The sequence below is a fragment of the Mus musculus genome, chromosome 1, assembly GCF_000001635.26.
Source record: "Mus musculus strain C57BL/6J chromosome 1, GRCm38.p6 C57BL/6J".
NCBI classification, from domain to species: domain Eukaryota; kingdom Metazoa; phylum Chordata; class Mammalia; order Rodentia; family Muridae; genus Mus; species Mus musculus.
Window position 1 is genome coordinate 173,918,582 of NC_000067.6, and position 24,680 is coordinate 173,943,261.

General features: G+C 38.1%; 1 protein-coding gene across 14 annotated transcripts; it reads right to left on the reverse strand.

The window, feature by feature from the left end:
- Positions 1–1,818: 1,818 nt before the first annotated feature.
- Positions 1,819–24,285, reverse strand: Ifi203 (interferon activated gene 203). 14 transcript variants are annotated; one of them, XM_011238761.3, is made up of 10 exons: positions 24,075–24,261; positions 23,649–23,713; positions 19,161–19,445; positions 17,937–18,058; positions 16,429–16,596; positions 15,202–15,345; positions 9,658–10,935; positions 8,225–8,641; positions 5,368–5,556; positions 1,819–4,023 (listed from the first exon to the last, which is right to left on the reverse strand). In XM_011238761.3, the coding sequence occupies exons 3-10, from the start codon at positions 19,423–19,425 to the stop codon at positions 3,955–3,957; spliced, it is 2,652 nt and encodes an 883-aa protein (XP_011237063.1). In that variant the 5' UTR covers positions 19,426–19,445; positions 23,649–23,713; positions 24,075–24,261; the 3' UTR covers positions 1,819–3,954. The 14 variants fall into 14 exon arrangements, with proteins under 14 accessions (XP_011237063.1, XP_011237062.1, XP_030106061.1 ...); XM_011238760.2 differs by lacking the exon at positions 24,075–24,261 and adding an exon at positions 23,874–23,977; XM_030250201.1 differs by lacking the exon at positions 24,075–24,261 and adding exons at positions 12,586–13,762; positions 23,874–23,975 and having other exon boundaries at positions 15,202–16,596.
- Positions 24,286–24,680: the final 395 nt, after the last annotated feature.

Here is a 24,680-nt window from a genome sequence, read left to right on the forward strand (position 1 = left end):
TACAATGTTCTAAACCGCCAGAGTTGATATAAGGGTCTTTGGCTGGGTAAGTCACTCGTAGTATTTTTGGTCAAGGAAGTCCTGATTACAGAGGAAAGGCAAATACCTGCAAATGAAGGAGCCAAAGTGTGGTCACAAAGCCTGTTCCTAGTTTTGAGTCATGGGAAATAATAGGAACTCACTGGAAAAAGCAGCTTTCCTGGCATAGACTGACTGAGAGTAGCACTAATCTGTGGATAGAACAAAGAATATTTTCAAGGAAAACTGACAATACATCATACGATTCCTCTCTAGGACCTACTGACACACAGATGAGAGGTATTGACAAGGTGTTAATGCTAGGTATGAATCTTCCCTTGTGTAGTAAGCCTCAAGTCCAAACTGAAAACAGTTGGTTCCCACTGTTCCCATTCTAAGAATCATGCCATCATTGTGCCAGGCATTCCACTTTTCCTTTTACCCAAAAGTCATAGAAGAAACTGATAACAATGTCACTTGTCTATCTCTGCAATTTGAGTGGCAAAACTTCAGGCATGAGAGAAATTGAGTCTTTATGTAAACATCCGAGGGACTGTTATCTAAGAATTTTGTCCCAGATCAAAATCTTTCACCTTAGAGGAAATCTTGTTAAGACATCGGGTGCTAAAAAGGATGCAGCATTGCAGAATATTTTAAGAATGTGTGTAGCCTGTGATACTGCCTGAAGGATCATTAAGATTAAGAAGTGAACAACTTAAAGACTTCAGGAAGTCCCTGAAACCAGATATAATCGTGTCCTCTCTCTCCAAAATGCACAGGCTGTCAGGCATGTTCATAGGAATCAGTTAAATACACCTGGATAAAGTAGAGATGAACCAAGCTGTCCTGAAAAGGCTCAGAGCCACTGAGCTTCCTGAAGGGGGCGCTCTCCAATGCATTGGACTGCCTGCAGACTGGTACTCCAGGTTTCTAGCTGTTGTGAGTTGTTACTCACGGTAGGATTGAGTGGCAACATTGCTATCTTTGGGTTATTGCTGCTCCTGTAAGTAATGCCTCATTGATATTCTTATAAGAACAACAATAAAAATAAATCCCAATGTTTCACCAAATTGGACTTTGGTCATATCAGAACTTAGGCCTGGAGTGAGTAGACATTTAATAACATTTCCCCAGGTATATTGTCTCACAATGTAGATATAGGGTAGTTTCAGCCTACTGTATATAGGTAGATTTGACACTGTCACTCTTGTCTTCATTGCATACTATATGTACTTTATATCATATATCTAACTCTATGTATCTGCATATATCTCTATGTCTATCTATACTTATCTATACCTCTATCTATCTATCTATCTATCTATCTATCTATCTATCTATCTATCTATCTATCTATCTATCTATCTATCTATCTATCTATCTATCTGTCTATCTGTCTGTCTGTCTGTCTGTCTGTCTGTCTGTCTGTCTGTCCGTCTGTCCATCCGTCCGTCTGTCTGTCTGTCTGTCTGTCTGTCTATCTGTCTGTCGAAATATTAGGTTTATGTAAGATATAATTCTTTATGTCAGACTCTTATAGAAAATATTCTTACATTGTGTCTTAGTCTGTTTTGTGATGTATCACATTACTTCAGATAAAGTGTTAAATAAGGAAAATAAATGCAATACTGACATTTCTGGAACATTAGAAATCCAAGACCTAAACTTTGGTATTTGGTGATTATTTTCCGTTTCCTTCTGTACCTTTGTTACTGGATATGGTGATGGTCAGAGATTAAGCCCCATGTTTCCACAATCTTGCCCTTTTTTTCAAAGACTTGAGGTAAAGACTCACACAGATTTTTATAGAACCAGTGAAACTTTATTAGATGCAAACTGTCAGTACAGATCAGAAAGCAATTGTGGGCCTTATAAGTAAATGTATTTACAGGCTCCAGGTTTTCCTTGAAGTTTCTTTCATGGAGTTCAAGAGGAGTTGTTGTTTTGCTGAAGGGATGTAATACAAGTGAGTCTTTATTTCGGTGGATCAGCATAGATTAGGTAGGCATTTCTTCCTCCTGCATGTCCCTTTCCATAGAGCACTTTACTTTGATTATACACACACAAGTATACATAGGAAGGAGGTGGTAAACAGAATATCCATCATAAAAGTTCACTTTAAAGAAATAGTTTGTCTGGATGTACATTTACTCAAACTAGTCTAGGCTGGATCAGTCCATTGTTCATGGTATTGAAAAGTTGACATATTTGACTATAAATAAGGTTTTAATGAAGGTATTTCTAGAGACAGTAATCATTTTCAAGGTTCATAGCATATATATTTGCAATCTGTTGTATATGGGTGCCTACTTTGATAATAGGTTTCAGGTGTATTGTTTGAAGAATGTTGTGTGTACACAGTAGATGTGGATAATGATCTCTCTCTGGAAGGTGCACTGTGATTATAGGAAAAGAAAAGTGGAGTTTCAAGGTGCTAAACAATATTCTGTCCCACTCTCACATACTGGATGATCATGTTAAAGCAAAACAAATACTAAAAACAAATAGAATTTCCTTCCACAAATGTTTTTAGGGACATTAATCTATTGGTGAGAAGTGATTTAGAATTAAACAAATCCCATTAAGCTCAAAATTCCAGTATCATTAGAATGGGGGATAACACATGGATTTAGAAGATGAGAGAGTTACCCATCCTTAGCTCTTGCCTCTTCTTGCCTACATTTCAGCTGTCCAAATCCCTATGTATGCTCCTTACCTCTATTTCACATCATTGCCTCATGTGACTGTAAATACTGATTGTAAACCTGACAGGATCTGGAATTACTTGTGAGAATCCTTTTATGCTGTGCAAGAGGAAGTTTCTAGACTGTGTTAAGGAATTTGCAAACACTCATCATAAATGTGGAGAGTATCATTGAATAGGTTCATGTCTTTAATAAAAGAGGGAGAGAGGGAGGGAGGGAGGGAGGGAGGGAGAGAGAGAGAGAGAGAGAGAGAGAGACAGAGAGAGAGACAGAGAGACAGAGAGACAGAGAGACAGAGAGACAGAGACAGAGAAACAGAGACAGAAAGAGAGAGAGAGAGAGATCGACTCTAGAACTCACTTCTCTCTGCTTCCTCCTGCAGGTACATGGTCAGTCACCTCACCCTTCTCTACCATTCAAATATGGGCAAAATGAACCCATTGTTCCTTCAGTTGCTTTATCAAGTAAGTCTTACCATCAGTGAGAGAAGTGAGAAATAATCTAGAAAGGCCTCTGTGAGAATACTAATTTCTTAATTTCTTTGATTTCCTTTATCATAAGCCTTCTTCATCTTGCTTTAAAAGTTTGCAGTGATTTTATTTGATTCTGGAATTGAAGATGGGATTCCTTATAGTTGAAAATAGTACGCCCCGCCCTAAACACCTCATTCTGGGGAAGTTTTTTTCCAATACCTAAACTCTGTAATGCAGTCACATTACTAAGCATAGTGGAGGTGAAAACTTGATCCTGTTCTCAGCATATTAGTTTTGGAAACTACACTCAAGGCTGAGTTCAACATTTCCCCACATCTTATTAATACCTTGACTTCATGGGCAGAAAACACAGTCTATTTGTTTCTGAACATGCTTTGTCCTGACACATCACATTTGAAGCCTGTATTCTCCAGCTTTATGTAAGGGTCACTAAGTTTTTATTTTAAAGCACATCTCAAATGGTTAAAGGATAGTGCCAAAGGCACACTGCTTAACAGAAATTGTGTGGATTTTATTTTTTAAGTTTTAGGTATAAAAATTACAAACCAACAGTTAAAGGAGTTATAGAGACAACCTATGAAATTTAGATAATAGAATGTATAAAGAATATGAGAAAGCACCATTTCTTAGAATTAAGAGCTGGTCTTTATAAGACTGGTATTTCAACAGGCCTGTGCACATTTATTTTCTGTACTTGAATCTTATCTCCACAAACAGTGTCATTGGCATCCAGGTTATCAGAAGTATGGTTCCAGAGAGTTTCTCCTGACTGAGTCTGGGTTGAGTGGCTTTCCTTCATTGATGACCTTAAAGAAGAAAACAATGAAGTCAGATCAGTTGGAATGCAGTTGGTTGCACACATTTCTTGCTGACTACTCACCACAAGTGCCATGTGCCCTTTTCTCACTCTGACCTTAAATACAAGTGTTGCAAGGCCTGAGGTAAGGACTGAGTTACAGAGTTTCATTGAACAGGGAGGTTGGGAGTAAGAAAAGAGAGACTTTGTTGTCATGGAAAAAGGATTGGAATTTTGGCAAATGGCTGATGGTTTGGAGAACAATGGTCGAGTAAGAGCATATCGATGTGAATGAAGAAGTCATCAGTTATGGTTCTCTTGTTTACATTATAATAGTGGTATGTGTGTGTGTGTGTGTATGTGTGTGTGTGTGTGTGTGTGTGTGTGTGTGTGTGTGTGTGTGTGTGTGTGGGTGGGTGTGGGTGTGTGTAAAATGGATCCCAGACAGATGTGTGTAAGAAAAGGAGGGTGGATTTTAGCAACTTATTGTTGTAGATTGCCCTGGTCCTCTTTGTCTTTTGATGTTAATTCTGTTTCCTCAAGAGGCCTTGCCCCAACAAGAAGTGGATTATATACTTAGGTGACTTCATGTGAACGTGCGATTTGGTAGTAGAAGGGAAAGGTGTGGCTGGAGGTTTTAGAGCGGTGATGAGAAGAAAGAGAGGGGCAGATATGGAGAAGGTGGAGACAGATGAAGATGTAGGAAGAGGAGGTAGAAGGAAGATTGAGATGAACCACATGACCTGGAGAAGCCACAAGTAGTAAGGGATCTCATAGTTTAGGAATACAGTTCTGTAGTTGTATATCTGCCTAATCTAACTGTGTGTCTTATATATATTATACCTGAGTGGTGTGGTGTATTCTTGCATAGGATTATAGGGATTGGAGATTTACTATAAAACCTTGTCATCTGATTTGCTCAGGGCATCCTTGGGAACTTATGATTTCGGTCCATGATCCTTACAACAGAAAGTATTTGCATATTAAAAATGGAGACCCTGAGGTTCTTTGTGTTTTCGTCTTTGGTTGATTTGAAAATTTTGAGTCAGAATTTGAAAGAAAAACCTTAATTTTCCTGTCATATATTCTTTCTGCTTTCGTAAATGGGAAAGTTTTCTTTTAAAACAATTAGCTAAACATATAATAATGTTTGAGTCTTTCTGTATTGGTTTTCTTTATTATGATTTAAAATCCCTTATTAAAAATAATGGAATGAAGCTTATATGTTAAATGAGCAAACCTTACTTTTTCCTCCACCTATTGGATTTTCTATGTATTGCCAACACTCATGATTTAGTAAAGTATTAAAAAGTATGTGATTCTTTGGAAGATTGCTGTTTCCTTGAGCACATACCTGCATGTAACTGTGCCTTACAGACCTCAGGAGGCACACATCTTTAGTGGAAGTCAATTCAAAGCAGACAAGTCTAAGTTTACTGCCTGGTTCACACCTGACATTGGTGAGTCGTCCATAAACCACCACTGCCATTTTTCCTGTATCATCTCCAATTCCATAGCAAATGCACTCATGCCTCTCACTTTTCTGAAAAAGCAAATTAACATTGAATCTTCTAGGAAATATGCCAAAGGTTGTCACATCTATGAGAACTAAAATGTATCAACATAAACCTGTCCCCCACAAGGCAACTATGGTTCTTTTGTTTAGAATTGGAGATGCAAGTGCCAATGAGATGGCTCAGTGGGCAAGGGTGTTTGTGGTCAAACCTGATGACCTCAGTAGGTTCAATGAGCAGGACTCATGGTAGAAGGAGAGAACTCATTCCTGAACCATGCCTTCCTATTAGTTTCCTGACCTTTGTGTTTCTTCTCAACCCTCACAGAAAAAGAAAAAAAATACTGAAAAAGTACAACTACAGGAACTATATTGTATATGATGTTCCAGTGAACACATCTTGTCTTGGAAATCACTCCTGATATTCTATTTGTGAGCCTAGCCTTTAGTTGACTGAACCATCTCTCCAGCCCTTGGAAACCACTCTTAATCTTTACCTGCATGTGGACTTTATCTGCTGGGTATCTTTAGGAAAAATCAGTATCTTTCTAAGCACTTGTAGTAACATATCAGAATATCTGAGCTTTCTTAAAGATCCCATGAAAAGGATCAAAAATGAAAAGAAACAAACCAACAGAAGTAAACAACAAAACCATCTGATTGCTTTGCAGGTTATGTAGGGGCATCCAAGAGGCCTGAGAATAAAGGTTACATGTGGTTCATTATGAAGTTGGGGAGCATTACTGTAAGCCCACTTTTTTTCTACTTATTTTAACTTTTATTGAAAATGAAGTTATTTTCATACAATATATTCTGATGATAGTTTCCCTTCACGTACCTCCTCTCAGATAGATCTCCCCTACTCACACTGATAGCTATACATCTTTCTCTCAATTAAAAAAACAAACTGGCAATTAAGAAAGACAAAGCAACAAGAATAAAACAAAACTAACTGTCAAAAAAGAAACAAAGAAATAGCACAAGAAATAGACACACAGACACATACACAGATATATAGACACATATGCACACAGATGCACAAAGATGCACACACATGTAGACAGACATACACACACATGCACACACACACATGTACACACACACATGCACACACACATGCACACATACATGCATATAATGCACACACATGTACACACATGCACACACATGTGCACACCCACATACAAACAAACACAACTTCTTTAAAAATGGCTCACATTGGCTCAGTCCACACCTCGATTCACTCTACTCCAAATCTCAAAAAGGTTAAGTCACTACAGCATTTAGTTCTGGTGTGTTAGTTTGTATCCCACTGAGTTTACTTGTGTAACCTAATGTACCAGCACAGCCAAAGACAGAAGAGATAACAAGTAAAAAGCCATGACTGTATCCATGTACATGGAATTCTACAATTATACATTGAACAGGCACACAAATGAATTGGTGTATTGGCACTTAAAGAAACATTCCAAAGTTACAGAAATAGAATTGCAGAGGCAAAGTTCGGAGGAGAGCCTGAAGGAATGAATGACCATCCAGAGACTGCTCCACTTGGGGATCCACTCCATAAACACCCACCAAACCCAGACACTAGGCAGATGCCAACAAGAGCCTGCTGGCAAGAGTCAGATATAGTTGTCTCCTGCGAGGCTCTGCCAGTTCCTAGCAAGTACAGATGTGGATGCTCACAGTCATCCATTGGACAAAGCACAAGGTCCCCAGTGAAGGAGCCAGAGATATACCCAGGGAGCTGAAGGGGACTGAAGCCCCATAGAAGGAACATCAATATGAACTAACCAGTACCCTCAGAGTTCCTTGGAACTATACCACCAATCAAAGAAAACACATGGTGGAACTTGTGGCTCTAGCTATATTTCTAGCAGAGGATGGCCTAGTCATTCATCAATGGGAGGAGAGGCCCTTGGTCCTGAGAAGACTCTATGCTTCAATATAGGGAATGCCAGGACCTGGAATGAGAGTGGATGAGTTGGGGAGTGGTGGAGGGGGGGGAGAAATAAGGGATTTTCAGAGGGGAAACTAGGAAACGGGATAACATTTGAAATGTAAATAAAGAAAATATGTAATAGAAAAAAAGGGGGAAAAATTCCCCACTTTCATTGTGTCAAGTTAGAAACTCTGAAATTAAGCTTTTCTGTTAAAGTCCTCTTTCATTATTTAAGACAATATTCTCTTTATCAAAATATCTTGATAAAAGAAAAAAGCATATGAGAATGAGAACACAGTAGAGATATAATCCTGACTTGTGGACATGGCAATATTCTAGGGCAGAATAATCTTTGATTTCTTATTCTTGTATCAAGGCTAGGAGTTTGGTTCTTTATTCACAATTGAGTTGCTCCTAATACAGATAATGAAATTATCCAAGAAAGTCTAAAAAGAAAGTGTGCTATGAACTGAACAGTGTCTGTGATTAGGGTGGTTATTAATGAATTGTCCTAGCCAGGAAAATGCCAAAGGTTAAATCTCTTTCTAAAGAGTTTTCCTAGTGGTATATTGAGTAGAAGAATAGTAAGTGATCATGGAAATCTCAAAAGTGTGGAAACCTTGACTGGTCTCTTTCTTCTATGGAAGGCAATGATTTCCTGTGTTAAGTAAGTTGAACAAATTCCAGTTGATCAAATGAAAACTTAAAATCTCAGATTGCAGAAGATATTTTACAAATAATGCAATGGCTTACCTTAAATACTACAAATTCTCCATTTACAAATGTCCCCTTTGCTTGTGAGAGAAGATAAGAAATTTTTGGAGTTGCAATAGCACTTTCACTCAGTGTATTTGAGATAATCATTGTTGGGTTAATGTTCACATCGGACACACAGGAAGCTCTGTATATCTCCAGAAACCCATTGCACCCAATATAATGTGATATGGCAATGATCTTTCCTGGGATGAACTTGCTCATTAGAGCTGTGTCAAAAACCTTCACTCTGAAGAACTCAGTTTCAGTAGCCACTGTAGCATGAAACATCCTTTTCGTTTCTTCAAAGTCATATGTAAATGGTTCTGTTACTTTCAACACCATCACTTGTTTGGGACCTTGATGGTGACCTTCTTCTCTAGAAGGCTCCTTTGGTACAGTTCCTCTCCTTGGTGCCTACACAAAACACACATGAGATGAGTCAATATAGTTCAGACAGCTCATAAGGAACAATCCCACTGAATAGAATGGAGAACATATAAACAACGGTTGCTATATTACAACGTAGCTAAAGGAAGAAACGTATATTCACCTAAATATTTACTTGAAATTTACCTAAATCACAACCTATTGATTCCAGTTAATACAAATTATACCTGAGAGATAAAGGTATTATATTCCTGGGGGATGAATGGAAAGCCTCAATGCTCTAGTCAAGTTTTCTATCAAGGAACATTTTTAAGATTTTAATTCCAAACATTTTCTAAAAAACATTAGAAGTTTTTCACAAAAGGGTTATGTAGGCAGTCACAGGAATAGCATCTCAAACACTGTTAAGAAGTAAGGGTTCTGGCTAGAAGCTCTTCTTTTAGCCTAATAACAAGCATTGAGGAAAATCATGGAACCAGAAAAAAGCATGAAGGTAGTTCCCTTTGATTTCTTCCTCAGTATCCTACTTCATTTTCGTGCATCAGGAAAGAATGTTGAGATGGGGTGACACTGAAGGACAGAAAGAGAAGGCATGTTGGCAGGAATGGCATGTTGGCAGGAATGGGCAACCTGGGAACTAGGACAGGAAGGCAGCTACAAACTAGCAGCACTCTCAGTGGTCTGACATGGAGATGTATAGACTTCACTCTCTGAGTGGCACGGTTTCACTATCATCAGTTTGTTTCATCATAGGGAAATATATTTCTGGTATAATGAGCAGTGGTTCACAGTATGAAAACAGCATCTTGACAAAAAGTGCAAAGTGCAAAACTAAATCAAGTGTCTCATAATATTCCTTACAGATTAGGAATGACTGAGTGATCACTGACAGACATTTTCTGATTGGAGAAGCACATACAATATATTACAATTGAATTTAGGGAAGGATCAGTAACTAGCCACAATAAAAATTAGTGATTACTTGACTAGAAGACCATGTGCACATAAAGATTAACAAAGAAGCCTTCCTAGTTTGTGCTAACCTCTGTCATAATATTATTAGAAGAAAAGGTCATTACGCTGGATGGACTTCTGTGTATTGTTTCTGAAAGCCCTGGAATAGCACTGAGAGCCCTAGATGCTGTTACTGGAGACAACTTTAGAGCCAGAAGACGGCTGCTGGATGCTGTTGATGAAGTTGCATGTTGATCCAGGAGACTGCTGGATGTTTTTGATGAAGTTGCATGTGGCTTCATGATACTGCTGGATGCAGTTGGTGAAGACACCCGAGGTGCTTGGAATATCGTGCATGCTTTTACTTTAGGAAGGGGAAGGGCTTCCCCAGTACTGGATTCTGCCCCTTGTGTCAATGGAGTGGTGCACTTATTTCTGGACACTGTTGATGGAGGAGCATGAAGAGCCTGGACACAAATGGATTCTGTTCCTGGTTCAATTTGAGTAGTCTGGGCTCTGCTTGTGGCTATTGACAAAAGTGGCCCATGAGATGTAAGACGGTTGGGTGTTGCTGATGGAGGTGCCACAGAAGCCAGAAAATAATTGGGTCGTATTGGTAAAGATACTTGAGGGGCCTGGACATTCTTGGATGCTTTTACTGTAGCAGAGTTAAGAGTCTGAATGCTACTGGATGTTCTTGTTTGAGGTACCTGTGTGACAGAGATGTTTCTGGGCATGGTTGCTAGAATATGAGGAACCTGAGAATTGCTGGATGCTGTTGCTGGAGGATGCAACTTTAGGAACTGGGATTTGCTTGTCAGTTTTGCTGATGGCGCTCTAGTAGTTTGGCCATTTCTGGATGCTATTGCCTGTTTGTGAGGAGCCTCTGTGCTATTGAATGCTGCTGGTTTAGGAAGGTAAAGGTCCCGGATGCTGCTAGGTACTGTTATTTGAGATATCTGAGGAGCACTGGAAGAACTGAACACTGTTTCTGAAGGCATAAGAGGGACCCCGACATTACTGAATCCTGTTGCTGATGGTACATGAGGAACCTGGGCACCACTGAACAGGATGGAATGTGCATTAGAGTTCAGATGAACATTTGAGTCTGAGGATAGAGACACTGGAAGATTGTGGCAAGGTGATGTTGGAGAGATTGGAGACATCTTTAAATCCAAGTGAGCTTCTAGAGGCTTCTGAGAAGACTGAAGTCTGCTCGAAGGAATTGCTGAAAGTCCTTCAAAGGTCAGGAGTTCGCTTACAGCTTGGAAGTTGCTGATTGATGACAATTCTACACGTTGTTGCTTTTCCTGAGGACCCTCTGTCTTTGAGATACTATGTTTTCGGATGGTTCTGTTTTTCTGTTTCTAAACGAAAATAGGATTGAGAATTTTTTTTAAATCCTGCTTAATTGTTTTTAAAATCAGAGCAAGTACACCTTTTCATTTTCCCTTCTGAAAAGAGGACTTTTATCCTGTCAGTTTTCTCCTCGTCTGAATAAATTATTTTAGCCCACACTTAGGCTACCACTTAGCCTCCTCCCTTCATAATCAATATTATAACTTCATTTGAAAGCCAGTGAATTGTCATTGGTCTGGGATAGAAGGTTTGTTCAAAGTATCTTACAAAACTCGCCAGATCTTACTTGATCTGGTTCAACTACATGTCATTTTGAGAGAAGCTAGGCTTGTAGTAAAATTAGTTCATAGTTCTGGGCTTTCCTTCATGTAGAATTTCTAATCCATTAATTCTGTCTTATATATGTTCTCTATAGCACACAGAGAGCACAGTTCCCATACTTTTTGCTGATGTAAATGAAATGGTGTGACAGGTACCAAAAAATAATGGACTACATAGATGAATTCTGGTAGATATGGATATAGCTCAGTTGTTGGAGTGCTGTAGTATGCCTGAATCCCATCCAGACTCATTTAAACATTTACTTTTTAGATCGTTAAAATGACCATATTTCCAGTTAAGTAAAACTATGTATGTGGGAACACTTTTACTTCAGACAACAGAGTTTGGGTCTTTATAACACTTTTCTAGTCTTAGAGTAGTAGCCACCTTTAGTGGCTTCTTTGTATATTTTTGATCCTTTAAAGTACAACTTTTCTAAAATACAACCATTGTTATGAAGCTGTTGCCAAACAAATCAAAACAGTGTTTAACTGTAGCCTATTTTCCTGGTCTGTATACATTTCCTGTTATATTTCTGTCACAATTTATGAGCACAGAGAGTTAGACATGCCCAAAGATTTCAATCCACAATATATCACAGGACTCTACCAGGTAAAGAATTGAACATTGATCACATAGATTATTAAATACAATTGTACCATGTAACAAAATGAGGTTTGTGTAAATTGTAGACATGGTGTCAAAATACACACCTAATAAATGATGATATCATTAAATACGTACAATATTAGTAGAAGTACCTTCTCTGTTACATCATTGTAATTTTATTAAGAAGTCTTAGGGATGGTAAGAGGAAGCAGTTAGTTCCCTTTATGATGAATGGCAGGGAGAGTTTGGGATATACCTGTGAAGGGTCTGAAACTGACTCTCAGCAAAAGTGACTATTAAAATTATAGGGCATTGGACAATAGTGGACAGCCATCAAGATTTCCAAAACAGGATAATATCTCATGTCAAAATACCTCCTGAGTACAATACAGAATGAGGAACATAGCCTTAGAAGATGGTCACCAGCAAAGGGAAACAGGATGAGAAGAAACTAGGCAATGGCAGGTTGAAACACTCTGGTATCCCCTATACTTTCTTCTGAACCCAAAGCAGAGAGCTGGTTAACAACACCAGAAAGCTTTTCATAAATACTCACCTTTTCAGTACCAACTGAGACTGTGTTACATGATAAGATAACTTAATGTGTTATTTAATAAAATGAGTAAAATCTTTGCAGTAGGGGATTAGTGAGAAGGTTTTCCAAGATTGTGGGGAGCCCAGTGATGTGCTTTGGGAAGGGGCAATCATTGGGAATAGGAAAGTGGTACCTTGTTTGAGGAACTGCTGGATGGTGTTGGTGGAGGCTTATGAGGATTCTGGAGGCAATTTTCATCCTTTTTTATATTGGTTCCTGAAGTTTCTGGAAGCTGAGCCTGCCCCTGGGTGAGCATTTTCTTTCCACTTTCAGTTTTTGTGATTTGTTTTCTCTTTTTCTGAAAGAGCAACCTTGTCTTTCTCTCTAGATGCTCTCATGTATTGGAAGTTGAACCCTGAGCCTTGCACACACTAAGGTGTGATTGTTTTATCATCAGCCCTTGGGGATGTTTTTAAAATTAAATGATGCACAATATTTTCAAACTGCAAGAAGCTTTGTACTTATTACTTAATTCTAATCATATTTGTTTCATTGTGCACACACCTTATTCTTAACAGGTGAAGTGTATTGTGCAGTGGATTGAATAAGAATGTCTCCCATAGACTCATAGATTTGGATGTTTTCCCACCATTTATAAAACAGGAAATTTAGTTAGTAGGCAAATAGGTACATACAAATGTAATCGCACCTTTTACCGTTTCCTTGTGTGGTTTTGCTACTTCAAGGTGCAAGTTTTCTAAAATGCAACCATTGCTATGATACTGATGCCACTAAAACCATAACTGCCTTTAACTGTAGCCTATTTTCCTGGACTGTATACTGTAGACGCCCGACTTGCCAGCAAGAAGGACAACAGAACAGGATTCTTCTGTACACGTTTATTGGGAGAGCTTGATAGTGAAAGCAAAAGACCCCGAGCTGCAGAACTAGCACTACTTATATAGACCTAGGAGTGGTGTGTCTATACCTGATTGGTTATACTTTCAGTACCTCATTTACATGCCTCGGGCCAGGCAGTGACTCGGCAAAAACTCTACTGCACATGCGCACATTGGTTGTTTACCCATATTCATGGTTGTTTAACCATATTCATGGGCATCGGCTTATTGAAACCAGCGCCATCTTGTAATGGCATTTATTGGTTTCCCACATCTCTCTCTTTTTTATATAATAGAAAAGGCCTAATCTGATGATCTAGTCTCTCACTTTCTCAGCACAAAACGATCAGGAAGGATTTAGAAGGGCAAATCATGATCACCCTACTGAGTGCGATGAGGAAACCTCAGCGGTGTGTAAGGACTGATCAATGATCGTTGAGTCTCTCATTTTAGTGTAATGGATCCATAGATCTGTGGGGTGTAAGAATAGAGGACTCAGATGTCGACTAATTTTTGAGCATAGATAACCAAACCTCAGGGGAGGCACTGTTCTCAATGGCTAAAAGTGTTTGAGTTATAATCACCTTGTCACGTTTTTGTTGGGTTTTGAATTTGTAAACCAACCAAAGCATAAATACCAGTCCACAGCATATGGCAGCACTAAACAAAATTACTCCCACCCATTTTTTAAAGTAAGAAAATGTAGAAGTAAGCCAAGAGGTAAAGTCTCTAAGGGTCACTGGTTTCACTCTGGTTCTATTAAGGTTTAGGATCTGTATTTGCAGCTTTCTCTGTAACCTTTCTAGCTATTGTGACCAGTTCTCTTTTAGATAATTTGATAAATCTGTACTTTTAATAAAAGAATCATTAGTATATCTAATGGGAGTAATGTACACATGCAGGGTTGATGTCACACAACTCATTTGTATGACATCTATCATTTGTTCTATGTTATGTTGTAAAACATTTACTTTTTGATTTACTAACAATAACTTTGAGGAGATATGAGAATCTGCCCTTTGTAGGGTAAGCAATGTCTCAGACTTTTTTTTGTTACCTGATTTATGGTGTCAGCAGTATTAACTTGATTGGCCATAGCGAATTTGCGGTAACCGCTGAAGTCGTGGACAGCACAATGGCAGTAACAATGGCAGCTGTGATTTTAAAATCTCTCTTTTGTTGAACAAGACTCATGATTGGGAACTTTTTTGGATTTGCCTCAATAGGCACAGGGACAAAGGTTGGTAGATGTACCACTAAGGTTTGACTTAATTTTTTTGATCTTTATTCTTTATATTATCTTTTGAATCTCTATATTTTGGTTTTTTTTTTCCTTTTCTCTTTTTATATTTCTTCCTTTACTTATTTTTTTGTGTGCTCCTTCTTTTTTATTTTATTTTATTTTTTTTGACTTTTTTTGGTGTTTTTGTAAGTTGTTGCCCTTCCTTAACAGCTGGTTCATATTTTTTTGTCCTGGATACAAGCCTTAATCAACTTCCATAACGGTTTTGTTTTTGCTTTCCCTTTCCCTTCAGTTTTTCCTCTCTTTATATTTCTCTCTAACTTTTTTAAACTAGGTAGCGTTAGCGACCTAGTGGGGGCAAACCAAGGAGCAAGTCTGTCTATTTTTTAAGAACCCTCTCACTGTACTTTCAGAAATCTTTAAACCTCGTTCTTTGAGCAAGGTTTGTACTGGCCCTACTAATGGTGTAGACTGGCCAGTACCCATAATCGTCTTGGACTAAAGCATTATCTACATGAAATTATTTTCAGCAGATACACTCATTGTCTAGGGCGATGAAAATTAAGACAATAACATAATATCAGGACAAGAAAGAAAACAAGCAACACAACCCCAGCAACAATTACAGGATCTATTTTGAAAGAAAACATATCTCTTAGAGACTTACCTTAATTCTCTCACAAAATGTAGTTTTGAATCCTCCCTTTCTTGAGGGTCTTTGTTTGTGCCTTAAGATATCTTGTTCCCGGGTTTTGGCACCACTTGTAGACGCCCGACTTGCCAGCAAGAAGGACGCCACAACAGGATTCTTCTGTACACGTTTATTGGGAGAGCTTGATAATGAAACGAAAGACCCCGAGCCCCAGCACTGGCACTGCTTATATAGGCCTAGGAGTGGTGTGTCTATACCTGATTGGTTATGTTTTCAGTACCTCATTTACATGCCTCAGGCCAGGCAGTGACTTGGCAAAAAACTCTACTGCACATGCTCACATTGGTTGTTTACCCATATTCATGGGCGTCGGCTTATTGAAACCAGCGCCATCTTGTAATGGCATTTATTGGCTTCCCACAGTATACATCTCCAATTGTATTTCTGTCACTATTTATGAGCACAGATAATTAGATGTGCCCAAGGACTTTATTCCATGGTAAATCACAGGACTCTATCATATAAAGGAATTGAACATTGATCACATAGACTGTTAAATACAATTGTAACATGTATCAAAATGAGGTTTGTATAAATTGCAACCAGGGTCTCAAAATAAATACCTGGTAAATGATGATAACATTAAATAGTACATTATTAAGGGAAGTACTGTCACTGTTATAATCATTGTAATTATATTAAGAATTCTTCGGGAGGTTAAGAGGGAGCTGTTCCCTTTAATGATGAATGGCAGGGAGAGTTTGGGATATACGTGGAACAGGCTTGAGGCTGACTCTCAGCAAAAGTGACTATTACAGTTCTAGAACATTTGGTCAGTAGTGGACAGTGATCAAGATTTCCCAAACAGGGAAATATCACATGTCAAAATACCTCCTGAGTAGAACACAGAATGAGGAACATAGCCTCAGAAGATGGGTCACCAGCAAAGGGAAACAGGCTGAGAAGAAACTAGGCAATGGCAGGTTGAAATACTCTGGTATCCCCTATACTTTCTTCTGAACCCAAAGCAGAGAGCTGGTTAACAACACCAGAAAGCTTTTCATATTTACCTTTTCAGTACCAACTGAGACTGTGTTACGTGATAAGATAACTTAATGTGTTATTTAATAAAATGAGTAAAGTCTTTGCAGTAGGGGATTAGTGAGAAGGTTTTCCAAGATTGTGGGGAGCCCAGTGATGTGCTTTGGGAAGGGGCAATCATTGGGGATAGGAAAGTGTTACCTTGTTTGAGGAACTGCTGGATGGTGTTGGTGGAGACTTATGAGGATTCTGGAGGCAATCTTCCTCTTTTTTTATGTTGGTTCCTGAAGTTTCTGGAAGCTGAGCCTGCTCCTGGGTGAGCTTCTTTTTCTTTCCACCTTCAGTTTTTGTGATCTGTTTTCTCTTTTTCTGAAAAAGCAACATTGTCTTTCTCTCTAGATTCTCTCATGTGTTGGAAATTGAACCCTGAACCTTGTACATACTAAGTTGTGTTTTTCTATAGTTTTGTCATCAGCCCTTGGGAATGTCTTTAAAATTAAGTGAAGCACAATATTTTCAAGACCATAAAAATCTTTGCTTTTATTACTAAATTCTAATTATATTTCTGTCATTATGCACACACAGCATTTTCTCAAGTCAGGGTTTCTCTGTATAATCCTGGCTGTCCTAGAACTCACTCTGTAGACTAGCCTGGCCTTGAACTCAGAAATCACCTTGCCTCTGCCTCCCAATTGCTGAGATTAAAGTTATGAGCAACCACTGCTTGCCACATACCTCATTCTTTACAGATGAATTGTATTGTCTAGTAGTTAGAATAAGAATGACTCCTATGGGCTGTAGAGATGGCTCAGTGGTTAAGAGCACTGACTGCTCTTCCAGAGGACCTGAGTTCAGTTCCCAGCAACCACATGGTGGCTCACAGCCATCTGTAATGGAACCTAACGCCCTCTTCTGAAGACAGCAATGTTGTACACATAGATAAAATTAGTAAATCTGATTTTTTTAATGGCTCCTACAAACTCATAGATTTGAATGGTTGCCCACCACAGAGTGACACGCTTAGGAAGTGTGGCCTGGTTGGATTGTTGTGCTTTTATGAAGTGGGTCACTGGGGGTTATCTTAAAGGTTTCACATGTTCAAGTCAAGCTCAGGGTTACTTCGTTCTTCCTGCTGCTTGTGGATATATAGAACTCTCATCTCCTCTCCAGCATTATGCCTGCACTCTGCCATGCTCCCCACCATGACAATAATGGACTAAACCTCTGTATGTAAGCCAGTCCCAATGAAATGTGTTCTTTTATAAGTGTGGGCCTAGTCATGGTGTTTCTTCACGGCAATAAAAACCCTAATCAAGAGATAGAGAATTGCCTTATAGAGTAGTAGAAACAATGCATTAATGTCACTCAACTTATCCCCATGGGGGCAGAACAGCGTCAGGTGTAGAATGACAACTTCCATATTTAGGTTTTGTCATTTTAGAAACCACAACCCAAACAGACACTTTACAGTAATTGTCTTTGAAAAGCTGTGTAATGATTTGATGTCTCCATCACTGAGGCTTATACTGCACAAATTATACCACATAGTAAATCTGAAACCAAATGAGTGACAGGTTACTATATATGTATTGACTTGAACCCTGTTCTCACTAGGGTCTCAGACTAGATAGAGTATTAAATCTTCTTAAAGAATTAACAAGGAGAAGAACATGAGTAGAAAACTATTGGTGGGAGAGTAGCCACTTTACCTTTGAAGACGGTACACTCTTGTTTGATTCTTTATTGTTGAAAAGAGATTCAGAAGAACTGAGTTCATCTTGCCCTTTTTTTTTCCCAGCCGTTTTGCATTTTCCTTCCTTTTTCTTTTGAACTGTAGGGGTAAAGAAAACACACCAAACTCAGGGAAATGGGGATGATAGCTGCAGCTCATTCAGAATTACTTATTTTCTTTCTTTTCCTAAAATAAAAGGAAATTGATATTCCATTCCATGTTCATTAAAGCTTTTATAGAAAGAAGGATTTCAAGAATCATTTGGTCTCTTCATATGTCTGTGTGTTTATTTTATTCTGCTGCCTGGGCTCTTCCTGGCCATAAGGCAGCTCAGAGTACCAAGTCAGGCATGCACTTTGCCCTAGGGGAGTCTTTGCTCTTCCCAGATATAGCAGACATAGTCTCTCCATCCTGGGAACTTCTTTTTATATCAACTGTACCCTCTTATACCACAGACTGATTTTAAGAACCTGAAATTTTTATGATAATAACAGTAGGTAGCCTCCTGAGGAAAATCATTCAAAACCATATACAAAGAGAAAGAAATAATGACTTGATATTTGATGTATCAAAGTGGTAACATTGGATTTGGATTTCTTATATGTTGGGTATACATTTTTCTGTGTAACTTGAGGTGTTCTCAAAATGCGGGTATCCCTGCTTGATCATCTTTATGCTAACTGCTATGGTCCAGAGTTATATATCAGTATATTTATTATATTTTAAACCCAGTGACTTTCTAGTGAGAAACTTCTTGACTAAGATCTAACCTAACATCTCTAAGATGCAGGCTTCTACATAAATATTAGATCATATTTCTTATCAGAAAAGATATTAGTGAAAGTGTTAGATTGTTAATTGGGTATTACATTTATTTTATTTAAATAACTTTTTTCAAATTTTACCTTATTTTCTAGTTTTTCTACCATGTTCTAATCTATCTCAAAACTGATTATTATTTTATTTACCTCCAATACAAAGGATGTCTATTCTGAAATATGTCAAACTTATTTGTAAGAAAGGATTTCTTAAAATCAGCAAATTTTATATCAAATTTGTATATATTCCAAACGTTTCAACCCCTATATTTCCCAAGGTACACAATGGATATGGGGCATATCAGCTGTGATCATACAGGGAGTTAGCAAGTTTGGGAAGCCTGGAGAAAGGGTGAGTGCTCACTCAGGGTTTCCCCTATTACCTTTTGCCTTCTCTGTTTTAAGTTTTTTAGCAAGGTCTTTAAGATCTTTTATGTGCTCACACACTTTTATCAGTTTGTCTAGTCCAGCATCTTTGGGGAACTTGTCCTCAATCCAGTCCGCCAGCTGAATCCTATCATAATCTTCTTGCATTTTTTTAGTAAGTTTTAGTTCTTTTCTTAGTAAGGACTTGACTGTCCTAAACTGATAGTCCTCCATGTTCTCTAATCCTTTTAGAAGAACAATATTCTTGTATTCAGCCATCATCTCTCAAATTATAGATTAACCTAAAAAAAATTAAAGACACAGGATTACAAAATATTCAGACATATTCAAGACAGGATATTCTCATGTGAGTGAACAACCATTAATAATGTAGTGTATAATTGTGTGTGATAAAGAGAGTTAAAGACAAGGTGCACCACTGTACAAAATATATGTAGAACTTCTGTATTAATAAACAAGTCTAGGAAAAATCTCCCCCTTAACTATTAAGTGATTTAGGTCACTGGCAGTTGTGGTAGGGGAAAGGGTTGAATCAGTAATTGTAGTGTTTAAAGTACAGGTTATAAGTGCTAAAATACTTCTTTCATTCTTTATTGGTGTTGAAGCACCTGAATGAACAATGGCTGAAGTCTCATGGCCTATGCTATGCTAAGGCACTGACCCTTGTCTATTAGGCTTTGCCCCAAACACCTCTCTTTAGAATTCTGTCTCACCTGGAGTTGGATTGCATTTGATGGATCCTTTCTGCTCATAAAACTATCAATTTCCCAACCATCTACATACTTTTCAGAGTCTAGCTGTAGAGTTCACTTGATGGAATTATGTCAACAGTTTCTTTTTTTCTTTCCTCTTTCTTTCTTTCTTTCTTTCTTTCTTTCTTTCTTTCTTTCTTTCTTTCTTTCTTTCTTTCTTTTTTTTTTTTTTTGAGACAGGGTTTCTCTGTGTAGCCCTGGCTGTCCTGAAACTCACTCTGTAGACTAGGCTGGCCTTTAACTCAGAAATCTGCCTGTGTCTGCCTCCCAAGTGCTGGGATTAAAGGCATGCTCTACCACTGCCCAGCGTCAATAGTTTCTTGATTGTATCCTTTCAAGCTTTGCCTTAGTGAGTCTTACTTGTACATAGTCACTATTTTCTACCTACTATCTTTAAATCCTCTCAAAATGTTTAATAATTTCTTAATTTATTAAAAATATCCCTTCATCCTGAAATATATTGGAAGCCCTTCAATAATCTATTTATGTTTATTTTTATTCCTGAGATCATATGTTTCAAAATATACAGCATTCCTTCCACTGTCAATATTTATGATGTAGTTGATTTCTTTTTCATTGCTTGGAAAGCCATTCTCACATTTCTTTCTCTGGATACATTCATAAACTTTGAAAATCTAAGAGTTAAATCAGGTGGAGAATGGAAGAGCAGGGTAGTGGAAGGAATGGAGGGAGGGGTAACTAACACTATTTACATTTCAAAAAAGTTCATACCAAAATCTACTACTGTAGAAGATTCCTTATATATTTATATACACATTAATGTATATATACATATATGTATATATGTGTATATATGTATACACACATATAAGTATGTATACACACACATCAGAAGCCATGCTGCAAACCCTGGGAATGGTGCAATGGTTTTGTTTTGTGACTAGAGCTTCTTATGGCAAGGCCCAGATAGATTCAGTTCCATTGACAAGGACCTTTGGATTTACTGTACCTACTATGGACTCCTGCTCCAATCCTAGGGAGCTCCTATGCTTCAGTTCCTCCTGGCTTTGGCAGTATGGTAAGGTTTAGTTTCACTTTGTCAGTCATGGTTACAGCTGAATTTATGATGAGCCTGGAACTTTTTCTTAAAACAAAAAACTGTTTCCCCTGGCTCTCTCTTGCTGCCTCTACAGTCATCCTGAGCAAGCATCAGGAATTCAATAAAGTTAATGACCCTGGCTTACTGAACTGTTCTACAAAAGATATAACTATATTCCAAGAACTTAGGAGACAGTTTCTTTTAAAAAATGACAGTACCAATTTATAGAACAAATAACAAAGAAATAAAGGGCATAAAAGGTCAGACTTTCCCCCAATGCCAGAAAATCAACAAAGGAATCTAAATCTCCCATTCCCTTGGAGGTAAAAGTACATGTAGAACCTGCCAGAGAGAATAGAAACTTTTTTCCAAGAGTTAAGAGTTAGGGATTAATCACTATCCTTCTGAGAATGTATCAAGAATAGGACCACAACTATTTCACACAAAAATGATATGTAAGCAATAGAAATTAAATTTATACTTTTATCTATATAGGTTACTATATATATATATATATATATATATATATATATATATATATATATATATCCCAAAATCTTCCATAACGATATAGATGTCACATCCTTGAGTCATAGAATACAGGAAAATCAGTTTAACTGACCCAGAAGCTACATTCTAACTATGCACACTTTGTTGTGCACACTATGCAGAGGAACACAATCAGCAATCTTACCCTTCTGCTCAGAAATACTTTATAAAGAGGGGGAAGAAAAATTCTAGTAGTCAGGGGTGGCAGATGACTACAGGGGCACAGTGTTTGCCAAACTCCACTGGGAAGTAGCACATGTGAGCTCAAAACAGTTGTGAAGCATCCTGAGCCTTGTGCACGTTTATGCAAGACAAAAATCACAGAAGGAAGTTAGGAGGGGAGTGGGCATTGGACACTAAGTCCCATAACGAGCTAAGGAAGTTTTGACACTTGATAGCTGCTGAGGAAAAAAAGAACCATTCTTATTAAAGGCATATGAGGCCTCTATTTGGTTGAACAGAAACTGTCCTTGATGGGTTTAAAAAACAAAAGGAAATACCGAGTTTAGTGGGTAGGGTAGACAGTATGTCCCTGGAAGGGATTATGGAAGGGGGTAGAGGGTGAATATAAGCAAAATGCACTTATCAAAGAAAATACGGTTCTCCTATAATGAAAATTTCAAACTTGAGTAGGTGCACCTAAAAGGAAGTACATCACCAACGTTGACGGACAGATGGAAGAGAACATAAAGAACATCACAGGTGAAATAACAGTAGCAGAAGCAAAACAAAACTCTGCTGATTGCCACTCTACCCGGGGGGACCTAACCAGTCCAATGACAAGGTCTGCCAATTGTTATTTAAGAAATTTACCTATAGGTTGTTCATAAAAGATTCCCCAACAGTGGAGAAATCTAAAATTAAATTCTCTAGAAACTAAAGAACATCCTATTTATCTACATTAGTGGAGCTTTAATAGAACCGAAGGCAAAACTATTATTAAATACCACAGAAAGATAAACTCTCCCATCTTAGAAGAACGTAGTTTTAACTATGGATTTATCAGTTAATAATAGTGCATGTTCTTCGTCATTATTTCACAGCTCTATTGAAACATGAATATATCTTCACACAAGTACACGTATCCATGCACATACATATACATCACATACATTCAATATCTGTGAGAGCACACAAATCTGTAAATTTTTTAAAAAGATAAAAAGGAGAACCCACAGGTTTACAGTTAATATGACAGTGTAGTCATTACTAAGTTAGTAGGGTAAAAAGATCTGGAAAAATTTGGAAAGTTTGAGCAGGATAACTGAGAAACTTAGCAAGATAGGTCTAATCCAGGTACAAATCTCAAATTGACATTTAAATTACAAAGTTTGAGTACACACGGAGTCCTATGCCAGAGGATACAGAAAGCCTTTAAAATATCCTAAAAGTAGACAAAATAGACAACAGAAATGATTGTATTTAACTGACCTTCATAGTCCCTATATTTTATGACAACAAAATAAAAACAAAAATAAATAAAATTTAGCCTATCACAAAGAATAACTTTCATGATGACAAAAAGTTTCTCTCAGTGACTAAATACTATTCTTACTCCCTTTTTTGAAGGGGAGAGAAAGAAAGAGTTACATATGCATATTGAAACAGGAAGTATTTGAATAACTGTATTTGTGATTCTTAGGAAAGTTTTACTGCACATGTCCACTAGTTCTCATGCTGTCTAATATTAAAATAAGACCAGATGATGAAGCTCATTGTTCAAATGCATGTTTTCACTGAATATTATATCACAGTAAATTTTTATATCACTAACCTGTCTTTTACTCAGTCCAGCCACCAGATTCCCGTGCACCGCCCAGCCCAGGCTACTGAAGCCTTCTTGTTTTCCATTTATTGACTTTATACTTAGGAAGCTAATTTTATAACCTGCACTAATCAAAGCTCATGTTTTCTTACCACAAGCTCGAGGGATGGAGAAAGAAAGATGCTGTCATCTTCCTGAATGTGGTATCAGAACCTGTTGCAGCAGGTTCACTGCCCTGCTGGCAGCTGAACAATCTGTGCTCTCCCCACCAGCCACTGGGAAGAACCACACTGATCCCCTATGTTCTTGTGGGTTTCATGGAGCTATCTCTTCTATATATAAAAGGGGAGAGACTTACCTCAGTGAAATTTCTCAGCAATGTTCAGATGATAAATCTTCAGCAAGTCAGGAAATGGGGTTTCTCTGTTTTGAGTAGAAAGAGAAATGACTCAAAAAAGTACACCAGAATGCATTGCAATCTCATTAAATGCTGAGAAAATGTAGTATTTACAAAATAACAGGGAGGGGGGCAAGAGAACTGGTTAAAGTAAGTTCCTAGCTTGAGCAGGGCTGGATGTCTTACAGTGTGCTGTCTTCCTGGGGAGACTTAAGATGAAATTGGGCTCCTCCCAGCACTGTTCATAGCTTTCGATTTCCCCAGCTCTTAAAATAGAGCACTTTATTTCCTGTTATTAATGTAATTTCTAGAAAGAAGCATACACACACACACACACAGGAGAGAGAGAAATTGCAACACTGCATGTTTTATGTCTAGTAGACTTACAAGTGGGTCACTAGGAATCACTCTCATCTGAAAGAAGATGAATCACAAGGAGATACAAGCGAGTCACTCAGCCACCTCACCCTTCTTTGTTTGTTCAATATGAAAGTGGTCAGAGGGGAGCTCCTCAGAGTCTGTTGTTCCTTGGAATTGATGAAGCCTGCTACCTTAGCTGTAATACTTTTGTTTCATGCCTGCCAGCTTGTTTGACACAAAAGCAGCTTGACTGTAGGCACAGCCAGTAATGGGGAATGCCAGGGCCAGGAAGCCAGTGTGGGTTGGTTGATGAGCAGATGGAGGGAGGAGGGGATAGGGAGTCTTCAGTGGGGAAACCAGGAAAGGGGATAACATCCTAAATGTAAATAAAGAAAACATCTAATAAAAAGAAAAAGAAAAAAGAAGATAAAAACATTTTAAAATTAAAAGAAAAAGTTTGACTGAAAGAAAGGTCAAGTTGACCATATTCTGAGGCTTAAATAGTCGTCATCATCATCAGAAATTACCAATCCATAGCCTTCACTCAGAGCAAAGAAAGATAGAGGACAGCTTGAAAAAAAAAAGACTTGGAAAAAGGTTGACCACCCTACAGCCCTCCCCTCACCCGCTTAT